Source organism: Ylistrum balloti, unplaced genomic scaffold, assembly GCF_031769215.1.
Source record: "Ylistrum balloti isolate Yb309-2 unplaced genomic scaffold, AGI_CSIRO_Ybal_v1 Utg370006, whole genome shotgun sequence".
NCBI classification, from domain to species: Eukaryota; Metazoa; Mollusca; class Bivalvia; order Pectinida; family Pectinidae; genus Ylistrum; species Ylistrum balloti.
The window spans coordinates 1,640,142-1,666,557 of record NW_026782081.1 but is presented as its reverse complement, the minus strand read 5'-3'; the positions used below and the strand labels follow the sequence as shown (position 1 = coordinate 1,666,557).

Here is a 26,416-nt window from a genome sequence, read left to right as displayed (position 1 = left end):
GATTGGTATGACACCTTGGTGTGAACGAGGTGTGATTGGTGTGAACGAGGTGTGATTGGCGTGACACCTTGATGTGAACTTGGTATAACTGGTGTGACACCATGGTGTGAATTTGGTTTGAACATGGTGTGACTGATGTGACCCCTTGGTGTGATTGGCGTGACACCTTGGTGTGAACTTGCTGTGAATGGCATGACACCTTGGTGTGAACGAGGTGTGATTGGCGTGACACTTCGGTGTGAGCTTGGTGTGAATGGCGTGACACCTTGGCGTGAACGAGGTGTGATTGGTATGATACCTTGGTGTGAACGAGGTGTGATTGGTGTGACACCTTGGCGTGAACGAGGTGTGATTGGTGTGAACGAGGTGTGATTGGCGTGACACTTCGGTGTGAGCTTGTTGTGATTGGCGTGACACCTTGGTGTGAACGAGGTGTAATTGGAGTGAATTTGGTGTGAACATGGTGTGACTGATGTGACCCCTTGGTGTGAACTTGGTGTGATTGGTGTGACACAATGTACAGGTATATCGGCTTGTGTATGAGTACTTTTATACCGCTATAAATGCGCGACGATTGCTTATATCACAAAACATACGAGATCTAAATTTGTAAATAGTAAATAAAAACATCAGCTTCACCATTTCCCATTGGAACTGTTATGTTATCACGGCGTCGTCAATGACACTTAAGAGGCGCCACCTATATCTTCCGGTAAAATATGGCCGTTCACTGACCTATCCGCAGTTTTAAATATGTGTATGAGGTATTTTGTAGTGTTTCATATTTCATTACTGTGTCCAATGTAAATATTACGATTTTCATTTTTTGTACCTGCATCGGAGTGTATTTACAGCGACCTAGTTACGTATTTCACTTGGTATGGGTTATGTAAAAGATGTAGTTTCCCTAATAACTTAGGTACATGAAAAAGGACGGTAATAAAACCCTTAAATAAAAGCAAATTGACATGTAAATTATTAACTAATGGTGAAATCGGTGGAGCAAATTGTAAAATGGTTAAAATACTGATTAAATTAGAATATCGTAGAATGGTTATTTTGATGGTTGATATAAATGGCCAATTTGATGTCTGAGCTGATAGATGAATCAGAAACCAGGTTAATGGTAAACTTGATGACTGAACTGATGGATGAATCAGAAACCAGGTTAATGGTAAACTTGATGTCTGAACTGATGGATGAATCAGAAACCAGGTTAATGGTAAACTTGATGTCTGAGCTAATGGGTAGATTATAAACCAGGTAAACTGACATGGTTAAAACCAGGTAAATGGTAAACTTGATGACTGACCTGATGGTTAAATTAGAAACCAGGTTAATGGTAAACTTGATGACTGAATGATGGATGAATCAGAAACCAGGTTAATGGTAAACTTGATGTCTGAGCTAATGGTTAGATTATAAACCAGGTTAATGGTAAACTTGATGACTGACCTGATGGATGAATCAGAAACCAGGTTAATGGTAAACTTGATGACTGAGCTGATGGTTAAATTAGAAACCAGGTTAATGGTAAACTTGATGACTGAGCTGATGGATGAATCAGAAACCAGGTAAATGGTAAACTTGATGACTGACCTGATGGTTAAATTAGAAACCAGGTTAATGGTAAACTTGATGACTGAACTGATGGATGAATCAGAAACCAGGTTAATGGTAAACTTGATGTCTGAGCTAATGGGTAGATTATAAACCAGGTTAATGGTAAACTTGATGACTGACCTGATGGATGAATCAGAAACCAGGTTAATGGTAAACTTGATGACTGAGCTGATGGTTAAATTAGAAACCAGGTTAATGGTAAACTTGATGACTGAGCTGATGGATGAATCAGAAACCAGGTTAATGGTAAACTTGATGTCTGAGCTAATGGGTAGATTATAAACCAGGTTAATGGTAAACTTGATGACTGAGCTGATGGATGAATCAGAAACCAGGTTAATGGTAAACTTGATGTCTGAGCTAATGGGTAGATTATAAACCAGGTTAATGGTAAACTTGATGTCTGAGCTGATGGTTGAATCAGAAACCAGGTTAATGGTAAACTTGATGACTGACCTGATGGATGAATCAGAAACCAGGTTAATGGTAAACTTGATGTCTGAACTGATGGATGAATCAGAAACCAGGTTAATGGTAAACTTGATGTCTGAGCTAATGGGTAGATTATAAACCAGGTTAATGGTAAACTTGATGACTGAGCTGATGGATGAATCAGAAACCAGGTTAATGGTAAACTTGATGACTGACCTGATGGATGAATCAGAAACCAGGTTAATGGTAAACTTGATGTCTGAACTGATGGATGAATCAGAAACCAGGTTAATGGTAAACTTGATGTCTGAACTGATGGATGAATCAGTAACCAGGTTAATGGTAAACTTGATGTCTGAACTGATGGATGAATCAGAAACCAGGTTAATGGTAAACTTGATGTCTGAGCTAATGGGTAGATTATAAACCAGGTTAATGACTTATTTGGTAGTTATGATTCGAAATTTTTTAAAAGATAAAGTCGTGAACAAGTTCTCAAATTAGTAAAGGTACATTTAGATAAACTTTATCGTCATTTGTTCTACGGAATAGTATAAAGATGATTTGTTGTTGTTGTATATAGTATAACATTCAAACGCTTAGCCGATATATCTAATGATACATCAATGCTTGCTTTTTAAATCATTATAAACTTCTACATATTTTCCTAACTTTTAGACAAATAAACACCTGAAATTAAAAAGAACTTTTGAAGTTAGCATAAAAGAATAAAACCACACAACTTTTGTACATTTTAGAATAATTCGGACAAAACGTATAAGTAAAATTTAAGTTACAATGCAATTTCACTCTATCCCAGCTACGGCCACACAGGACCCATGTACAACATACCGGGATATTTCTGAGCCTCATCGGAGTGTGGCGTTTATCCCGGAAGGAACGGATAGACTTATTTGTGACCGTGCTCTGATACCCGCCTGGTACAGGTTTAGCAATGGAGATATGCCAACATCATGTGTCCCGTCGTATCACTGCGGCACTAACGCTCCTATTTGGTACGACGGTAGCCTGCCCACTGCAGCCGACGGTATTGTTAATGGAAAAGCTTGTATCAATTTCGGACAGGCTACTAGCGCAGCTGCTTACGGCGGAACTTCGTGCTGTCATCACTCCCTCCCGATCCAGGTTAAGAACTGTGGCGGCTTCAACGTTTACCATCTTACCAGGACACCGGCCTGTTTTATGGCTTATTGTGCAGGTAAATATGATGACTGTTTTATTGTACAGGTACATAAACATAAAAAATATGGTTACTATCTCATTGTGTAGGTACCTAAATATTCGATACTAAACTTTTCCAAATTACAAGTCTCATTTTGCATGTACATAAACGTACAGTACTAATCTTTGCTAAGTTGAATTTCTCATTGTGAAGGTACCTAAACATTCACTAGTAAACTTTACTGAGTTAACTATCTCATTGTGTAGGTACCTAAACATTCACTAGTAAACTTTACTGAGTTAACTATCTCATTGTGCAGGTACCTAAACATTCACTAGTAAACTTTACTGAGTTAACTATCTCATTGTGCAGGTACCTAAACATTCACTAGTAAACTTTACTGAGTTAACTATCTCATTGTGCAGGTACCTAAACATTCACTAGTAAACTTTACTGAGTTAACTATCTCATTGTGTAGGTACCTAAACATTCACTAGTAAACTTTACTGAGTTAACTATCTCATTGTGCAGGTACCTAAACATTCAATAGTAAACTTTACTGAGCTAACTATCTCATTGTGCAGGTACCTAAACAGAAAATTATTTAATTTATATAGTTATATTGGGTTTATAGATGTTTAATGATTTTATCAAATCTTTTTTTGTTTTTTCTCTGAAGATGTATTGCGGAGAGTGGTATGTGTTTCGGATACCTAAATAGCGTCAATATAGGTCTCTGGTGTCGTTAAACACTTGTGATATACAATATAGTAGAAAGTAGATTTTTGTACTCAGTTAAATTAATTGGATGGATTATATTTTGCTAATTGATAAAATCTTTTCACCACCACAAGATCACTGATTGGATGTTATGACACTTGTGTAATGGTAAGTCAAAGAATGATTATTTAATGTCGGTGTTCTCTTACAGGAAACCAGCATGTGTGTCCAATTGGACAAACCAATATTGGTGCCAATAGATGCACGGGTATGTATAATTTTACATCATATTCCATTCAGTTTTGGAGGTTTAGTTCATTTTATTTTCCTTTACTGTGAACCTATCCAGCTCATTTGATTAGTTTGTGAATTTCAGATTACCCAATTGCAGGAATTATACAAAAATTTAATAAGTTTATAAAATGAATTTATTCTAGAATGTCTAGGAAGACAAAAGTTTCTTTCTTTAAGTATGTAAATCTTGTGTATAAATCTATTTCTGGACTTTAAGGAAGTCTGCGCTGAGTGACGGGAACGTATGTCTGTTTACTAAATGTAAAGCTATTACATTATTACATACAGAGGTCAATGGGTTGTGGATGGCCTCTAATATTCCCATCTATATGCATTTGACTTGTGGAACTGAATTTATCATGTATATACTCCTTTTATTATTTGTTTTATTTTACATTACACTGAACTGTTGATATTTTTTGTTGTTATTGTTTTCATCTTGTTTAACATTTTTCTTTGGAAGACCTCTATCCTAAGATGGTAAATTTCCCTACCTTGGGCCAACCATACATAGACCAGAATAACCATGTCCAGTTTCCATGCCACATTCTGTACCCGAAAGGTGAGCCTGATGTAGGATTTGATGTGACGTGGACGGCAGATGGACAAACTATCGTGGATCCGAACACGAACGCACCGGTGGTAACCAAACTGACCGGAGACAACAGGGACGCTTTACTGGATGGTATACATATGGAGGGCCACATGGGCAAAACAGTAGGATATTGAACTATTACCTTATAACCGATTCTTTTCGCGGGTTATTTGTTTTCGAGATATTCATCTAAAACGAGAGAATTAACATTAAACGTGTATCATTTTTTACACGGATTAAAATTTTCGTGAATACGTTAATGCCTGAACCAGAAAAATTCCTCCCAAACGTCCATACGTTTTAAACTGTGACCAAAAGGGAGATGATTTTTACCTTTTCTAACACTTTATTCATAACACCTTGTTGGTTGTTTGAATTGGAAAACACCAGCTGCATTGTTTGACGGTCCACAACGTCAATGCATGTGGTATATTTAAGGGTTTAACTAACAGTAATGTTTTTGTTCATTAACAATACTGACCCATCCCTTTACACTGATAACAATACATCAGAGTCCAACCTAACCATTCAACTTGACTGTCCTACTCTTGTGATGAGTATAACTACGTTTGACAAAGGTTGTATATCAATGAAATAGACTAGTCATGTTGATGAGCGATGCCAAGCTGAATTCCATTTTTTGTTTATGTTTTAGCTGAAGTGTAATGTGACGTCATACCATTTATCAACCCCTGGTATTAAAAGCGATTCCCTCAGCAGTAATGGATTTTGGGCTGGAATAAGGGTATATACCATTTATCTTCTTGTAATATCCTTACAGACCGAAACATGTTAATTTACTAAAGCATGTGAGAATGAATACAAAGATAATTTTGTAAAGCTAGTTAATCGTTAAATAATACTATTGATACCACGTGAACAAACATTGATCATACAGATTAGAGGTTATGAACTGATACCGTTTAACGTCATTGAAACAACTTAAGGAGACAGGACCCTACGTAATACACAAGTAATGTTTGCACACATGTTGATGTAACTTCATATTTGTGTTCCGGGCATAAAATCATTTAATAGTGAAAGGGTCGAACCTCCTTAATTTCGTAAACTTCAGGGGGAGTGATTTGAATGAAAGTTCTTAAGACAAAGAAGACACTTCCTCCAATAACATGTACAAAGGAAATATATAAGATATTCTATGTTACACTGAGTAAAGATGTGATAATATGATGTAGAAGTATAGATACCGGGTTCAAACGGAATCACTTATATAATTCTCAAAGATGATGTTCATATTTAAGCATTGAGTAATTTTCCTTTTCGACAGCAAAATTGAACCATTGAGAACTGATGTAGCATTAGATTTTATTTTAAATGGTGATGTTTATAAATGATAACTGATATCCAGAACAAAAGGAATATGGTAGACAATGAAGTTCGGACTCGTGTGATTAATTTCGACAGTGTATTAATTTTTATTCCACACACAAATATTTTCAGAATTTTTCGGTTTTTAGGCCTCCAGCAATGCTATTATCGCCGACGAGAAAGGAACCGAGCAGGAAGTTACCCTGGAGTCTACTGTACCCATCCCCTGTAATGATCCACATAAACAAGCATGTGACGTGCAAGTCGAGATGATGTCATCGAAAGACCCATTCGGTAATTAGGGGCGCCACTTTCTGGATAAGTTCGTTATTCTGGGTCTTTGTGATCAAAGTTTTCCTGAACGTTTAACATTCCGGATAATTGTTTTCTTTGGAATTTCTAATTATTTAGAATTTATGAATCAATATGATTATGGTATCAATGCCAAAACCTTGACAAAAATTAGAAAATATGCACCATTTGTAACTATCGTTTTAATATTCTGGCCAGACGTTTCCACTTCATCGTGTACATACCCCTTAAGATACGACAACGCAAGTCACACTTACAAAGCCACAATCAAGGTCACGGCCACTCGTGACTTCGTCAAGGACGGTGACCAGATTCACGAGCTCGCATTCCGTCCTCTTCTCACGTGGACGAATCCAATGTTCAATGGTTATAACATCAATCCTATACAGGTACATAGTAGTCGTGAAATCCATTTACCAGCATTCACTATTCTGTGTTTATCGGCGCAGCTGATGATCGAATGATATGACAGAGAACCGTGGTTAGGAAACTGAACCAAGGCCAAATCTATCGGTGCCTTTAATTTTCAATGAAATGTACTAGTGAACATGGACGTTTGCTATATAATTCACATTTCCCCATCATTGTCATTTAATTTTCTAACGAAAGGAAAAAAATCGAAAGTTGTCGAGAAAAATCTTGTTGAAAAACTATTTGAAAGCTGTATATTTTCAGGTTACATCAAAGGACAGACCACATGCCCTCTGCAGTGCTTCCGGTGATCCACATTTCAGACAGATAGACCGTAGAGGGTTGGTACCCCACCAAATGGCAAATGATACCCCATTAAATATGATAGATTTTGATAACCCATTAAATATAATTAATAATGATAACCAATTAAATGCAATGGGTAGACCTGGACCATTAGATGTAATGGATAGCACAACTCCATCAAATACAGTGGAACAACAGTGGATATAATGATGGGTTATACCAGTATCAGATTTGGTTCAGATGAAGTCTTATCTACACCAAGTTAAGTTTTGTATGGCATGTATGATCAGCACTTACTAAAACAACACAATTTCCTTAATAACTATTTGCGATTATTTCTGGCAAATAATTAGATGGAAATGAAAAATTAGGAAAAAGAAAGTAATAGATAAATAATTCAGCTAAATATAGACATATATTTCAGCCGAATGGATGTTTATGAAGTGGGAGATTTCGTCATGTACAAAAGTTCCACCAGACCATTTGAGGTACGTATATATTCATTGAACTGTGAACCCGTATTTTCCAAGGAAGGGTAAAAGAATGACCTTTTGATAAGCGAGGTTTTAGTTTGGTGTAAACCGAGGTAATGGAAAATGGACGTAGCTAGTAGATAGTAGGATGCACTGACATATCAATTAACAGACCATTAAATGAAAATTAAGGAATAAAAATAAGGAAATCGGGTGTATATATAGGAGTCCAAACAGCGGAGACGAACATGATCTGGATTTTCTTATTGATCTATGTATTATTGTACTTAAGATTTAAACCTATTCTATGTGGTTAGATATACATGTAGTTGGCACAGGTTTCTAATTTCTGATATATTTCAATTGATAATGTCCTATGAAAACCAATGGAATTCTGTCTTTTCAGTCGAATAAAAACTTCAAGTGGGGATCTTTAACGTATTCTGCGTCACACAGATGTAGTTATATATATTTATTGCCAGTTAACACAGGTTTCTCTTCTACAGCAAATACTTGTCTTAGGTTTTAGATTCCACAGCTTTTTCGTAAGTATCAGACAAGAAAAAGTAGCTGACAAGTCTCCCATGCTTAATGAACCATATATTGAAACTTCATAGTCGTTTAGAAACTTCGCAATGCCGTCTTTTTCAAACACTTCATACCCGATGCTGCCAGACACAAGAAGCAAACGCCTTGCATTGGGCATTGAATAAGCGTGTATTTTGGCGAGTCTTCCTCGTAAAATGTCCTTATATGGTGATATCGTCTAATTTATTAAAGATGTATTGAGATCATTTGCTGTATAGTCTCTAAAGTCATTAACATGAAAACTGGGATTATGATATAAATAGCTGTCTTATTACATGATAACCAGTAATAAGCATCTATACATTACGGTATTTTAAATGTCGCCGTTTCGTTCAACGCTGTTCATGAAAGACTTACGAAAAATTAGGGTGGTCGGTGGCGCAGCGGTAACCTTGACGTCATGAGTTTGATTTCCCGAGTGAACGTGAATAGGAAGTATAGGGCGACTCTGGTGTCCTCACTCATTAAGACCCCACCTAGGCTAACATGATTGATCAATTTAAGCTATTAGATTGTTTCCCAATTGTTATAAAATGCACAAAGTTCATATCTATTTTTAGAAGAAAGTCATACTTATTATCCGTTACCTGCGTTTAGCATATTAGCAAAATATCAATACATGTTGTAATTGATAGAATGGAGAAGTTTTCACAATTATCATGATATTTCTCCTATCACGCCGATTTCGAGACATGTGAATAACTCCAAAAGGCTTTTTCAGAGGTGGAGATACCAGTATATTTGCATACATACATTATTTATTTAAGCACCGAGAAACATCTTGCAACATACTTATATAAATAATGTCAATATCAATTTTAAGTTATTAACAATTCATTCTGGTGATATCGATTTTGATTGTACTCAACTCATTATAAAAAAATCGTGCTAATCAATATAAACGAAACGTTTACTTAACATTTGTTAAAGGGGCCTAACTCAAGAAGATTGAAATGGAATTGGAAGTAGCATATATCGCGGTAAAACAACCTTGTACAATGTCCTTGTGTGGTTGGATCATCTTATGAAGTCAATATATACACACATCAGTTATTTAGTCTCTACGGTCATTTATATACAAATTAGTGTTATCATGTAAATACTTATTCAATTGTTTTAAACTTGTTACGAGACTGAAAAAGATTTTTTGATATTGCACACGAAATTAATACATCAAGGATATTTTCTCTCGCAGATCCACATCAGAACTTGGTCTTGTGGCAAATTTCACCCTTGTATCTGCGCAATCACAGCAAGGGAGAACAATGATGTAGTTTCTATAGATATGTGTGAGAAACGAAAGAACCAAATCGCTGCCCCAGACGTGAAGGTCCTATCCAATGGACCACTACATAGTATGACTATCGACAGGGATAAATCAGGGAAAAACTTTTTCGTAAGTATCAAATAACCCGTTTGCCTTTGCATAGAATAGAGAGTGGCGAGGAAAAAGGTTGCGAGAGTTGTTTTGTTGTGCACTGGTTCTGGTCAGTAATAAACATGGTTATGATTCTAATTCACTGCGTTCAAACAAAAGCATTTATCATATAAACGCAACACTTATATAAGGGTGTGGCTTTCGACGGTCATCTATTTTTCTTCAGGCAATGTTACAACAAAATTTAATCATATTGAGTCATTCACGAAATCTTCCGATGTCATTTATTCCTCCAACTTACGGAATTAGCAAGTCACTTCCGGAGCTCCGTAATAGTCGTGAAGGTTTGGCTATCTACAGAAAATGAACCTCAAAGATCATTATAAAAATCAAGTTTATTCCTGCACAGGTTGACCGTCAAGAGTCGAATGACCATGCTACACTATAATCTTATTTATTACCCCGATTGACTCTCGTGTCGCACCTTTCTCACGTGCGATATCGTGCAATTCGCCACCGCGCACTTTTCTCAATACCAACACCTGTCCAAAGGACCACGTCTAAAAAGAGTGCGCATTACGTGATTTGTATTTACGTATTCCGGTATAGGCTGTAGTTACAGATAACACAGTTAACACGTGATTTGTATCTACGTACTCCCGTAAAGGCTGTAGTTACAGATAACACGTGATTTGTATCTACGTACTCCCGTATAGGCTGTAGTTACAGATAACACGTTAACACGTGATTTGTATCTACGTACTCCCGTATAGGCTGTAGTTACAGATAACACGTGATTTGTATCTACGTACTCCCGTATAGGCTGTAGTAACAGATAACACGTGATTTGTATCTACGTACTCCCGTATAGGCTGTAGTTACAGATAACACGTGATTTGTATTTACGTTTTCCCGTATAGACTGTAGTTACAGATAACACAGTTAACACGTGCTTTGTATTATACGTACTCCCGTATAGGCTGTAGTTACAGATAACACGTGATTTGTAGTTACAGATAACACGTGATTTGTATCTACGTACTCCCGTATAGGCTGTAGTTACAGATAACACGTGATTTGTATCTACGTACTCCCGTATAGGCTGTAGTTACAGATAACACGTGATTTGTATTTACGTATTCCCGTATAGACTGTAGTTACAGATAACACAGTTAACACGTGATTTGTATTATACGTACTCCCGTATAGGCTGTAGTTACAGATAACACGTGATTTGTATTTACGTATTACCGTAAAGGCTGTAATTACAGATAACACAGAGAACACGTGATTTGTATCTACGTACTCCCGTATAGGCTGTAGTTACAGATAACACAGTTAACACGTGATTTGTATCTATGTTCTCCCGTATAGGCTGTAGTTACAGATAACACGTGATTTGTATCTACGTACTCCCGTAAAGGCTGTAGTTACAGATAACACAGTTAACACGTGATTTGTATCTACGTACTCCCGTATAGGCTGTAGTTACAGATAACACAGTTAACACTTGATTTGTATCTATGTTCTCCCGTATAGGCTGTAGTTACAGATAACACGTGATTTGTATCTACGTACTCCCGTATAGGCTGTAGTTACAGATAACACAGTTAACACGTGATTTGTATCTACGTACTCCCGTAAAGGCTGTAGTTACAGATAACACGTGATTTGTATCTACGTACTCCCGTATAGGCTGTAGTTACAGATAACACGTGATTTGTATCTACGTACTCCCGTATAGGCTGTAGTTACAGATAACACGTGATTTGTATCTATGTTCTCCCGTATAGGCTGTAGTTACATATAACACATGATTTGTATTTACCGTATTCCCGTATAGGTTGTAGTTACAGATAACACGTGATTTGTAATTATGTTTCCCGTATAGGCTGGAGTTAGGGATAAGATGTGGTTGAGTCTAGTACATAAGAGGTGTACACTGTGGCATTATTTGTGAAACATTTTGTTCTGCATGTTAATTAAGGTAGTGATATATTTATCAAAATCTAAACAAAAAATCATCATTTTTTTGCGTATGAGTTGACCTAAATACACGTTTTATTTTAGTTAAACTTTTTTTTTGTAATTGTTTATTTTTCTGAATTTGATGCAAAATATAACACAAAGAAAAAGAAGAGACATTCACACACACACATCCTCCCTCACACACACATACACACCGTCACACCCAGACCTGCACAAACACACATACAAATTAATTACTATTTTTATTATCTTCAATTATCACCTACACTCCTCACTATAATCATTGCCATTATCTTGATTATGATATTGTCTATCACATACAACAGTCATCAGCTTCATGCACACATGTATAATGCCATTATCAGATCAACATCTTTCGTAACGACAGTCATCCAGAAGAAATTCTCATTTTACTTAATATTCACAAACAATTATAACATACACATTATTTATTCACATACATACATATATACATTGCTCTCATACCTACTGCTCATCACTAAAGGGAGGGGGAAAACAGATGGGCAGACCTGGAACAGACAGACAGCAACAAGAACAGACAAACAAACATACAGCAACAAGAACAGACAAACAAACAGACAGTTTACGCACAGACGCAGAGACAACAACAAAAAACAGACAAACAGACAGACACAACCATGGGATGTTGATTTAACTTGATTTAGGTAAATAAGAAAATATGATCAGTCAGCTCTGTCGAGAAGTATACTAATGAATAAGAAGATATAGCACAGATATTATATATCAAGTTTGGTAAAATTTTCCCATTTTTTCCATTCATTTGTGAATTTTAGCTTATATGTCTCATTTTTGTTGTTAGAAATGTATTTTTGTATAGAAAAGTGGTCCTGTATGATTTTAACAAGAGAACAGATGTTTAAAGAATTATGCAGACGTCTAGTTTTGTATATATAGTGTTTGATAATTAAAATTATTTCATTATCCACTCTAAAACTGGGACTATTGTTTATTATTCCAAACAAAAAAGACTGTTTGTTGATAGAAAAAGGTATAAATAATGCATCAGTAAGTGTCTCCAGAGCTTGTAAAAAATTTTGGACTTCTTGGCATTCCCAAAGAAGATGGGTTATTGATTCTCTTTCAGAATTGTACAGATTACACAAAGGACTGTCAACTAGTTTTGCTTTAAATAGCCAGGAATTTGTTGTTAGAATGTGATATGTTAACCTGTATTGAAACCAATGGAGTTTAGTGTTTTTCGTCACCAAAAAAGGTATTTTGTATATGGTTTCCCAGTCTCTATTAGTAAGTTCGAACTGTTCCCCCCACTTTTTTTTACCTGTTGGTTCCCTCAAGTTTTTGTTTAGAATATCATAGAAATCTTTTGTGCCTTTATTTTTATTCAAACAGAATTGTATATGCAACAGTATGATTGGTCGCATAACTGTAGTCTCTAAAGGAAAATGATTGAGTAAATATATTTTTACAGATGATATTAATCCTCGGTATTTGAGAAAATTAGTAGTTATATTGTACATATGTCTGAAATCTTCAAAACTGAGAAAGTTTCCATTATCATCTCCATTTAACACATCAGCTATTGTCCTTACTCCTTTTGTATACCATTCTTATTTTAGTTAAACTTTGCATCTGGCGCACGTCTGTCAGTTGGAGCGCATGTTGCTAAAGTTAACCATGGACGCGAGCTTGACGGTCACATGAGTGTGTCACTACAGGCTCCTACAGATGACATGGAGAAATCAGAAGGTCTTTGTGGAACATTTGATGGCGTGGATGCCAACGATCTTCAGGGAGGAGATAATCACGTTTACGACACCCACCATATCGGAGACTTTGCCCACTCATGGCTGTGAGATCATCATTTTCTTTTTAAACACATTTCTAAACTTCCATAGCCATCGTAATTCGACCGTCGTCGTGCGCCGTGCATAAACTTTCCATTCAAATAACCGAAAGGCCAAGGGTGTTGATATTTGGCCTGTAGCATGATGGGATGAAGAGCTACCAAGTTTGTTGCATTGAGTGACCTGACCCTCTTTAAAGGTCGCAAGGGTCCAATGTGTTGAAATTTTCAAACGACTTTTTCTCAATTGCCAATGGACCTAGTGGTCCGATACTGCATGCTGGGATAAAGGGCTACCAAGTTTGTTAAAACGAATAACCTTGATCCACATTCAAGGTCACAAGGGACAAAGGTGTTAAAATCTTAAACGACTTCTTCTCAATAACCAGTAGGTCCTGGGTGCTGATACATCTATTTGGTCTATATCATGCAGGGATAAAGGGCTGCAAACTTCTGCATCTGTATTATTACTGAGGCACCTTCTTTCTCTGTCCTTTCCTCCATCTTTTTTCTTTTCTGTAACCGCCTTTTTCTTTCTCGCTTTAGAAACAATACAAAGCGCTAAACCTTTTTTTAAATCCTTAAGTCACGAATCTGCCTTGCTTTAGCTACATGTATAAGGGTATAATTATATGCTAAGATATATGATTTCTCATGTATTTGACAACATAGAATATTAAAAATTCATTTTCTTTTGTACTGGAACGGGCCGAATTGCCGAATGACATCCAATCCCTTATTGTTCTAGTCTTAAGCCGGGTACAAGCATGTTCGATTCCTTGCCACTATTTAACGCACGTTATGAACGTCCCGAAGTCTTTTGTAAATGCGACCATTCACGAGCTGACTGTACAAAGGCCAAGGGCAACAACCCTAGTAAACAGGTAGGTTATAAAATTCGATCACAACACCTGGTTCTCGTGCGTATTGTACAGGTATGTATTAACCTTATTACAACACCTGGTTCTCGTGCATATTGTACAGGTATTTTTATGTGATCATTTTATCGATTAGAAGGCACTGTTCTTTTATAGAATTGCAATGGTAAATGTACCACGGTCAATGTTCAAGGCGGTACGCATCCTCGTGATCTCGACTACCCATTTGAGACTCCAGTTAAGCGAAATTTCAATTCAGGTAAGAAAATCTATATTATAAATAGATACATTTTTCAAAATAATGAATTCAAATAGTGAATCATTCATTGCAGCACAATGGTGTTTACACATGAAGCACTGATATCTTAATTGCTTTTTATAAATTCTAATTAATTGTTCGACTATGTGAGCTTTCACTTTAAAAGAAATGAGTTTAAAATCGCTTTGTAAGATCTTTTACCGTCTGTAATTATATCATGTTTAAGAGACAATTTATTCTTTTTGAGATGAGTTAAGATTACCTGATGTTGTAAATGGTTAGAAATCATAATATGTTTTCCAAATATATACTTTTTCTCTCAGTAAAACTTGACGTTATAATTGACGCTGTACTTGTTTATACCTTTCCTTATGTAGTTCACATTCCGAGGAGGAGATCATTCCCAACCCCTAGCGGAATCACACAGACAATGGCTACAACGGCCTGTACGAACGCAATCCACAGCGCTTCACTTTACACGCGGTGTCAGTCTGTCCTTCCGTCCGAAATTTCTCAGCATTATATTGACGCTTGTGTGGAAGATATGATGGTAATTTATTTTGATTACTTAAGCATTCACACTCATTTCAAAAGCGGTTCCTGACACCATAAACAAAATATTCAATACATATTGCACCTTAATTTGTAGAATTAAGTGTTATTCGTTAAAACTGCAGTTTGCAGATGGAGATGAATTCAACATTGCCCACATGACCTCTTTCGATGTCGAATGTCAAGACGCTGTCCTCCGAAATGTTTCGAATTATTCCGTCGGACCCAACCGTGAGAGAATCCCACCCACTGACGTCACTATTCACATGTGTCCAAACCAATGTAGCAGACGTGGAACCTGTCACGAGGGTCTATGTGCTTGTCAAGCCGGTTATACTGGCGTTGATTGTTCAGTCCCAGTAGGTGTCGCCCCGGTTGTCAGCCATTTTCGTGGGTAAATGGATATTTTTTTTATATGTCACTCCTGGATTCGCAATTGAAGGTCATTGCATATGAATATGTACATGTTGTTTATGTAGTGTTACAATGTGTTTGGCTTGTTATATAGGTAACTCCTGCCAGTTATGAAGTTAATTCGAGGCTAGAGATCAATATATTTTTATTTATAACACATCGACTAAACCAGGTAAACAAAGCCTATATGTAATATATCATATAGTTTCGTCATTGGTTTCGTCAAAGTGTTATGTGATTTTTGTGTCCTGCAATCGGTAAATAAAGAGAGAGTTCATCATTTAGTGGCTAGTCATGTGTTGACGTGTATTCAAAAAGGTCAATACTGTTATAATTAAACATGTCAAAATATAAATTGTTTTTGGAATCAAGCAATCTCTAACTTGTAGAGTGTAGTTTGACACTTAATTACGGAATTACAAATACAGTAAATGTATGTATATTGATTTCTTAATAAATTACACTTTTCATGTTTAATTTTGGACCACCATGGCAGAGACATATTTAATGATACGCTCCTTGATTCATTTTCAACTCAAATTAATATTGATTACATTATATTTCATTAAGTACGATTTTGTGTAAAGTTGTATTTGTGGTTTTTTTTTCAATGTAAAGAACACGAATGGTCAGCAAAGTATCTATTTTGAAAATCTACAATTCTTTTTACAAAATTTTTGTTCATTATTGGAATAAAGCATATAGACATTGATATTGTATCTCAATGTGAGTTCCGGCCCTGCTGAAATCGTAAACAAAACTTACTGATTATAGATTGATAATCTCATCAGACTTCTTTGAAGACATCTATCAAATGTACAATTTTTCTTACTGTAGAGACGGGGTATGTAGTATCAGAGACAGGGCCTGTAGGAAAGTTCAGGTGATAGCACAACATCTCATGGATGTTCCAGAACTGAAGTGCCGCTACCAAGCTGCGGAGGTAATACTACTCCCTGGAATCACATTATAAATTATATATCAGTGTGGGGGTTTTTCGTAGATAGAGAAAAACTTTATGAACCTTCTTCTCTAAAATACTTTTAGGCGGTGTAAACAGTGGGTATCAATTATCCAGGTTCGTTCGAGATGTAGTACGACATTTGATTTGTTAAAAAACACAAACATTAGCAGTATATTCTGGGCGACGATTTGGATATGTCGTTCGATAAGATGTAATATTGAGGGATTTGTACGTCATAAGTTTAATGTCAGTTTCCTTGATAAATTCTCTGAAACAGTTCACTGTAGCATTTGTATTGTGCGGCTTGGGTTTACGAAATGATATCGACTGCGTTGTCTTTTAACTTGAAACATTCATTTACTAATCTGCCATTACTTAAAGCAAATGGCAAAGCAACTACATCGGGATATAATGGAGTGTCACTATGGAGTCACGCGCTTCAGGTTAATACGATGTTTCCCTGTCACGTGATGCCATTTAACCAATCCATGAAACGGTTACAAACTGAAATATAATAATACGAAAGGAAATTATTTCTTTAATATTAGACTAGTTGGATTTGTTAATCAGATAGTCAAACAGATCACAAATCACACGGCCGACTCTGCATAGAAAATACCCATGGAAGGAAACATCGCATAACGATCTGTATCATTATATCATTACTGTATAATTGTATTATTTATCACTATATCATTACTGTATCATTATACTATTTATCACTATATCATTACTGTATCATTATATCATTTATCACAGTATCATTACTGTATAATATTATTTATCATTATATCATTATTGTATAATTGTATTATTTATCACTATATCATTACTGTATCATTTTATCGTTAAGGTTCACAATGGAGGTCTCCATCCATACGGATCTGTCATTGTGACACCGGCAAAGTTCATCAGTTTTCTTGAAGTCGAGTGTTCTCTGCCACAAAATGGTGTTTCCACCAAGGGTAGGTAGTGTAGTTTTAATTTCATTATATTATATTGTCATGAAATATCTGTTTAAAAATGCACCACATCAATATGGTATTGTGACTCATTTTGTAAAGTTATAGCTGTTTGGCCTTTTGCACAATGCCAAGGTATTGTAGGATTGTACCAACTCTGCTCTTCTTTAGACCCAGATGTTTGCTGTAACTCTGCCTGTCTCGTCCTATTATTATTAATGGTATCACGGTTAAGAATATGTACACGTGTACTTTACGTGCTTTTGAAATCCTGCTGTATCTAAACATAAAAGATATGTTGAATAACGGAGTAACTGTAACCCCACTTCTGTCTTAATATTTATTACTGCCAGTTGTGTCTCTTCTAAGTCACCGAATTGTACTCCTCTAGTATCACCGAAAACTCCTAAAAGGACGACACAGCTCTATGATACTGTTTTTGTATGTTCTATACAATTATAATTATCAATAATTATGTATAGAAGTGGTATTGACTCATGTGTCATTTGTACAGTAATGTTTGCATTTTACTTTAAGTTTTGGTGTAAGGGAGAGTAATCCACGCCGAAAACTAGTTGAGAAATGACAGTCACGCAATGACAAAAATGGTTATCAAATACTTAAATATTATTTCACTTACATTTTCTTTAAAAGCGTTTACACGTACTTATTAACTGTGAAGATGAATTGTGAATTTGTGATACAGATAGCATTGCAGATGCATTCATAGTGTCTGTGACAACTGACGGAAAAGCATATAGTGCTCCACAGCCCTTTGTAGTGTATGATGGCGCTTGTCAAGTCTGTGACGTCAATGGCAACTGTACAATGAAGGTAAATGCCAATAACAGCATCATCGTAAGACTCCAGTATTTCTTTGGTGACAATCAATCAACATTAATGTTAGGTTGAATAAGGAAGGAATGCTAGGGTATTATTAATTTCTGTTAATATTTGGTTTGTAAGTCGAGGATATTTAATTTTTAAGGACTTCTACTGTTTTATGGATATTCTCACTACATTTTTTTGACTTTTATGACACATGTTGCGAAATATCTTTTACTGAATATGTTAAAACGGAAACAATAAGTAAGAAAAAAATCAAACGTGCTTTTTATTTGTTTTAGGGCAACTCATGTCTGATAGAAAATGAATGCAAAGCCGCTGGCGAGCAAAATTCTGACCATACCGCCTACTGTTCCCCATCAACTGACCCCCACAGCTGGACATCGGACGCCACCTTGACAGGTATTCATAGTTATGTAATCGCAATTTTAGGAATAACGTAATATAGACTGAATCCTCAACTATAACTAAATATGATGTTATTCATTTGTTAATTAAGATTGTACAATTGCAAATATATTAGGCGGATAGATTGTGATATATGATATCATTATAGAGTCTACATGAAATGTACTGTCAAAAGAAAATATACTGCACAATATGTGACTATGATAAAAACACCAAAGGAATGATGTACGATCTGCATTGCTTCTGGTAGGATGTTTTAAGGACGTATACTATAAAGGTCTAGAAAAACTAGGCCCAGTGGAGGATTTCCTGGCATTACATGTTCCTTCTGTGTTTGTTCAGTGAGCCAGTTAGTCATCTGAGCCAATTCTCCATCACAGATGCCCAATGCTTTAGTTATTGTGAATTTTGCAAAAGCCCGGCTTGAAAGGAGCCATTTTGTCGGCCATTAAGAAGTTAATCTTATGTTCATAACAGAAATGATGTTAATCTATGTGACATGAAACAAAACCTAAATCAGTCAATAGGAAAATTAGTCAGCTCTTGAATGCCATTTAAAAATGATTTTCTTAATATAGGGTGGTATTTCAGCTGTAATTAACGTGAACATGTATCTTTGTTCTTCTGATTGTGTTATAAGAACTCCTGTTTTATAGGCATTTGGGGTTTTTAACTATCAAAAGTGAACACCGAAATTATTTGTCACAACAAATAGCACAGATATCTGAAAAAAGTCTTCTACTGTCTATTTTCAAGAGATTGGCGATTTATTTTTAAAGAAAAATGGTGTATGAACACAGAAAGGCTAGGCTTGTTAACACGAATTTCTTAGCTATGGCATTACAAGGAGTTTCTTACCTCTTAATATTTTTTCCTGGATGTGTAGATTCTCATACGACTTGATCTCTATTAAACCTATGAGGTTTTATAAAAGCTGTTAGCAGGATAAGTGGTTTGTAACAAGTTTACAATATAAACTATTCAAAAGTTTTTGCGATATACAACGATGTCGAACAACTAATGTATAAACTTACAACAGAGGGTTTCGAGAGCAGTAAGTTGATGAATATTATGGAGAAGGTTTAGGTTGTCATAATGATCTCATTAGGAAGTAATCTATTTCCTTGTGCAGTATGAAGTCATACGTTTTCGATGTTCGTGAGACATGACTTATTTTGGTTGACCAAGATTTACATGACAGGTATTGTCAATAAAGCATAAGACGCTTACCCTGCCAGAACACATAGACTTATTCTTCTTTGTCAGGGATCTTGTATTTATATTTACCATGGTTTCATCGAATTCTTCAAAAATGAAACTCATTGGTTCATTATCATGCGAGTATATGTTTAAAGATTAATATATATGGAAATATCTGTTCCTTAAATTATCAGCAGCACTAAAGGTTAAAACGGAAACTTTTGATACGATATAGTTGTCAAACGACTCGATACACTTTTTCCGTCGTCTTCATCGCGGTTTAGGCCACGTCATACGTTGGGCTATTTGAGAGCACAAGTTAAAACGTTTAGTGACGCTCAAGGGGTTGATTTCATCCTGTTTGGTTTTGTTGTAGGATTTGTACATCATATTAATTTTTCACGATAAAGAATTAATTAGAGAAATGTCTGTCAATTCTAAACAACATGCCTTTACAGAGATAAATCACTACACGGCGTCAAGATCTGGATGTCAGTGTGGATTTGATAAAACTCGATTTGATTGTGCCTGCTGCAGAAATGAAGGTTGTCAGTGTGGAGACGCACGACCAAACTTATGTACCAACTGTGAAAATATAGACTTCTGTGCAACCTATCCCGATATTATTGAATAAATAAAACGAACATTTCTTCGTAAGAAATAGGGTTGTTTAAATATTGTTTATCACGTTTAAAGACAATTTATTTAAAATCACCTCTCGGAAGCATGCTAAAGGTGATGAAGTAACACCAAGCTTTACTTTCTGTTCATCTATTTGAAACTATCTGAATTCTAGCATACAGTGGCACAGTATTTAATCACTGTAGGAACTAACGAAACCTTATTTATTCATAGTAGGAATAATGTAGCTTGCAAAAAACGAATCCGAATTAAAAAAAAATAAAAATGAAGTATGAACTTACATATTTGTCTGCTATTGGTCACCTCAAACGCTGATTTGGTTAAGCAACATGGAGCTCTGTAGGATGCTGTTGACAGTGTAGTCAGGTGGATCCCAACCACTATCTTCAATTTGGCTCATTTCGTCTGTACCATATACACCACTATGCCCTATCTGCCTTCTCAGCTTTCGCCTTACGCCTTGCTACTGTCAGTCTCACTTCCTGGTATCAACTTCAATAATGACTGCAGGGAACTCCTCTGGCACCGACCTATTCTGGGAACAGCCAGGTGCCCCATCCCTTTTGTCTGCAGTCTTCTGCTAATTCTTGGTATTTAGCAGTTTTCTGTTCATGAGCGTCATCGCACCCTTCCTCCCATGAAACCGCCAGCTCCACTAAGAGGATCTTCTGGCGTTGATGTGGTCTCAGTGAGGTATGCGTAACATTCGGAACCGATGATCTAGCATACTTCGAAACGGTATATAATCTCTGTAGAAACCAACAAGCTAGCATACTTCGAAACGGTATATTCTCTGCAGGAACCAACAATCTAGCATACTTCGAAACGGTATATAATCACTTTTGGAACCAACAGTTAAGCATACTTCGAAACAGTATCTAATCTCTTCAGGAACCGACGATCTAACATACTTCGAAACGGTATATAATCTCAGTTGGAACCAACAGTTATAAGCATACTTCGAAACAGTATCTAATCTCTTCAGGAACCGACGATCTAGCATACTTCGAAACGGTATGTAATCTCTATAGAAACTAACAATCTAGCACACAGTGACACAATACTTAATCGCTGTAAAAACCGACAATCAAGCACACAGTGACAGTATTTAATCTCTGTAAGAACCGACAATCTAGCACAGAATAACACAGCACTTAAACTCTGAAAGAACCGACAATCTGTAGGATTCCGTTTGCAATAACATATTATCTTACATACAGAGAAACATCTGATCATGACTGACATTGTGTGAGATAAATTTTAATTTCTGAAACATGAGAATGTTACTTTTGAAAGGAAACTGATATTAATGCATACACTAAATGTAAAACAATGATAATGCTAGTATCAAATAGCTTTTTAATAGGCAGATTGGATTGAAACTCAAGAACATGAGCAGTCTTTCAAAGCACATTGTCTTCTGTCAAATGCGAAAACATAGATACCGTCCTTTGCAGCAATGCAATGCTCCTATAAACAAAATTTTAACAACAGGAAATCCGTAGCTTCAGCCTCCGTCCTTGGATTTCCCTATGGAGAAGATAGCTGATGGATATTGAAGGGCTCGATGCTCGATAGGTACAATCTCGATATTACTCGGATGCAACACATATAGGGATCTGGAATATCAATGACGTTTTTGTAGAGAAAAGACATCAAAGTTTCCAAAAAGGTTATTTTTGCCAGTTAACAGTAAGATTATTTGGGACAGTGATCTATCGCATCCCGCTTGATATGTTTGTGTATAATATGATATAACATAGTATAGGTAACTCATTAGCTATGCTGAAAGCTGCATATTATGTTTCCGTCAGTCTGAGAGACTTGGTACAGTGCTTTAATCGATGACAGACTTGTCTTTTGTTATCGTATCCATATAATTTTACTTTTTTTTGGTCTGTTTTGTGAAGACTCCATGTTTAAGTCTTCAAGTAAGGTTTAGGTTCAAAGCTAAATGAGGTCATTGACAATATAGATACAAGTAATATTATGTGTAGTCCTTTCATATAAAGTGTTCTTATTCACGTAAATTTTCCAAGTTTTACAAAATTTTCAGATACAAGAATATATAATGATCACACCACCGCAACAGAAAACACAAAAATAGATATCAAAAAGGAAAGTAATAACATTTGTCACACGCTAAAGTTTGGTAACAAAACGCTAATGCCAAAATACGGTACATAGACAAGGACAATATCACCAGTAATTCTTCCATTCTAAAATATGTATTTTAGGGTAAGAAACTAGTTTATATGGCTGCAAAGTAAACGTAACGTTCGACACAGTGATGAGAAGCAGAAAGACAACAAAATATATTGTATCTAAATCGATAGCTACACATGTCCACGTGACACCTTCAAATCTACACTCTGTAAGTCTGGAGATGTTACCGCCCTCCACCATATTATCTTTCTCTAAGGGAAAGAGTTTGGTGTACTTTTCATTCCATAAATTAGTTCCAGTGTTTTATTCTTTTGTCGTTTTATTTCCTGATGCACAAGTGCAAATTTGCAAATCCAAGTAGGAACTGGCTCATGCTCGTCCTCTTTGTTATACATCCTTATTTGAAAGATGTTCGCAGTGACGATGAGTGTGCTGATGGCGAAGAGAGCCAGGAAGTAGTAGGAGAGGTAAGATATAGGATACGATGATCCAGGCATCTTGTCACTCACAAACGTCATGTACATGGTGAAGCCAATGATATAGTGATGCTGTAGGAGGAACGCTTACCCTAAGTGACCGGAAGAATGAACACCAACAGGTTGACGATTGCCAGCATCATAATCGGAAGAATAAGGCTTACCAGAGAATGTAAAGCCCTTCTTTGAATAGTCAAATAGAACTCCGCTACCGTGGTGGATAAGTGTTGTACCTCGGATTGTGTTTCTAAGATGAAGTATTCGGGGTTCGGACGAAAGATGGAAAGCTGAATTGTCGGTGATAACATAAAATAGTTATCTGGCTAGTGGAATATCCAATAGGAAACATCGTCAAATTGCACATTTGCAGATCTGTTTGACAATGTCCTCTCAACATTCCCCCGGGCTGCCAGACAACATGGCCTGTTGAAATTACTGTAACCCTGAAGTAGTCGGGTCGGTAGAAAACAGTCAAGGATTTCATATCTTGCTCAGAAAGATTGTCAAATGAGGGAAATTGGCATAACTCTGTGGGTTCCAATACATATTCTCATCGTTCAGGTCACCGAAAGCCTACGTTGCGGTTATTATACCAGCTATTTCATCAAGGTCATTGATTTTGACAAGAGACAGTCATGGAAAGCTATCTCTTTGCTGTAATGACGACAGATCACAACATACCCCTCGATCAGGCATCATTGTTTGTTACATACTACAACCGGGTCATGAGTTTCTAGTTTATTTACCTGCACGCTTGATTACATAATTCTGATTTGCATCTAAAACACAAAACTGCTCGGAAGACTGAGGTGAGTTACGATTACAATCATATTGAGCTGCCTGCCTTGTTTTTTCTACTCTCTGTTTGACTTCAATCCGAAAATAAAATCCAAACAGAATGTGCTTGTTTTCAGCAAACGTTATATTTGTCCATTATTTTTAACATCAAATCGGCGGTTTACGGAAACGGTACTTTCAAGGAAGTGGCTGTAGGATTTGAAGCGAACTGTTTTCAAATGAAATTCAACACATTTATAATAGCGAATACCTTCTAAGTATTGCTAACAGTTTGCCATTGTTAACAACAGTAAATTCCGAGAGTTCAACATAACCAATCATTGACTGAATTGACCAATTAGGGTCGATATTGTCCGCATGCTTACTCTGGTGGCAACGATTGCAGTCTATCAGATAAAAGTTGTACCAAAGCATGTAATCCAGTCTGCGATTGGCTGTGTATAATAGGCAGTTTGACCAGATTCACTGGTATTGACGCTTTGTATCAAGATGGCAATATTGTATCAAAGATAACAACGGAGAAGTACAGCTGAAAGGTAGATGTAGAGAGATAGATGTGAGAAAGAGCTTTTCCTTGATTCATTAACAACACAACATGAGAATGTTTGCAGGAGGCTGACAGCGGCCACAAGGTAATTCACAGACAGGTAACTAGCTCTAGAGTTATTGATTATTGCTCTTAGTTGTCTGTGTCCTAAAACATGACGACCGACAAAAAAGCCAGCTGTCATACACAGAACAGCGTCCAGTGTTAGGTCAGTGGCTAGAGTCGATCACTAACACCTTGACTGGCGACGAATATAGTCTGTAGCCCGGCAACGGAATCAGCAGCCACACAGACATAGTAACAGTGCATAAAAAGTTAGTTTCCAATTATAGAGTACATAAATGTGATAATAAGCAAATAAGAACTTAAGTGTTCCTTTGTATTCTTTTACCATTTATTATCATTTACAATAGTTATCATTCAAAAGTAAGAAGAAAATACCGACATGTCAACATAATCATAATCCTAACTCAAAATCAAGTTTAAACAAAAGAAAGATTTACACGGAGACATCTGAAAACGTACAAAGATAATAAGACCAGGTGTTCCAGAATATCAATAAACTTTTTTTCACTGATCTGAAAGTTAAACAGTTACCCATATCTAATTGGCTTTTAGATATGACGCGAGAATTAGAAATATAAATGCATCTGAAAACAGTTTCATAAAACATAAAAAATGTAAATATATAGTAAAGTTATAATATTAAACTGATGTTTTCCAACATGACAAGGCAAATCATTTAAAGATTTGATGAATGGCATGTCCCCGTATACGTTATTGACAACTCCAACACACTTTTTTTTTCAAATGGATGAATTTAAGTCACTTTTTACTTTAAGACACAAAGACAATGTATTAACATATTCAAACCTGTCAATTAACAACAAGCACAGCATGCTGATACTGCTCTTGAAGCATGTATTGAAGGGCTACCAAGATGGTTCAAATCAATCACTTTAACTTCAAATAAATTCAAACTTGATCCACTTTCATGGTCACAGGGTCAAATGTATTTAAATGTTCAAACCAATATTTCTTCTCAATGCGAAAACGCTCAGGGGTAATGCTATCGGGTATACAACGTACTGGGATGAATGGCTACCAAGTTTGTTCCAGTTAAATTATACAAACAGGAAACAACAATGAGAGACGTCCTCAGTAATAGAAGAAATGCCTGCCTGTGACGATTGCAGTATTGTGTTACAGAATATGCATGATTTACAGATATACGTGAAATAATGGTGACCAGAAAAGGACTATCGTAAGAAAGACTAGAAATTCGATAGCGAAGATGAGCCTATGACTTAGAAGTGGGTCTTTTTTTTTTTTTTTTTTTTAAAGATTTGGAATCTGGTGACAAATCGGGAGGAAATGAAGAGCATAAATCGTGGCAGAATGTAATCGTTAAATTAAAATTTAAAAATCATTAAAAAATACGTAAATGTAGGAAAGTCAGAAGAAGAAGCTCGATAGAAGACGGACGATAAAAGGAGTATTACAGACATGTAACCCTTCCATACAAACTACAAGTCCATTATCCGGTACATTGTATACTCTTCAGTTACAAAACGGATCGATTCACGAGAAGGTCATTGAGGATTGTCAATGATGATTACTAGAATCATAAAACGATTAAGATTGGTCTCAGAAAGAACCTTGCATGTGAGAGGTATTAAGTGAAACTTTATGATACAATGATGGTAGCTTCTCCGGACCTAATAAACTGTATTGATACGGCAAGAAGCCGCAAAATTTATCATCAGCTATACGAGATACGAAACTGGCCAAAGCGACAAGTGCCATTCTGCCTTCAGAGATTTCT

The 26,416-nt window shown here is 36.2% G+C and overlaps 1 protein-coding gene across 1 annotated transcript; it reads left to right on the top strand.

The window, feature by feature from the left end:
• Window positions 1-2,853: 2,853 nt before the first annotated feature.
• LOC132548170 (von Willebrand factor D and EGF domain-containing protein-like) lies at window positions 2,854-20,596 on the top strand. Its single transcript, XM_060211992.1, has 19 exons — window positions 2,854-3,274; window positions 4,170-4,226; window positions 4,716-4,969; window positions 5,503-5,592; window positions 6,326-6,470; window positions 6,687-6,877; window positions 7,164-7,240; window positions 7,630-7,693; window positions 9,462-9,662; window positions 13,253-13,485; window positions 14,228-14,363; window positions 14,514-14,616; window positions 14,994-15,166; window positions 15,294-15,562; window positions 16,420-16,525; window positions 17,400-17,511; window positions 18,215-18,342; window positions 18,636-18,756; window positions 20,421-20,596. Exons 1-19 carry the CDS (start codon window positions 2,854-2,856, stop codon window positions 20,594-20,596), a joined length of 3,057 nt encoding a protein of 1,018 aa, XP_060067975.1.
• Window positions 20,597-26,416: the final 5,820 nt, after the last annotated feature.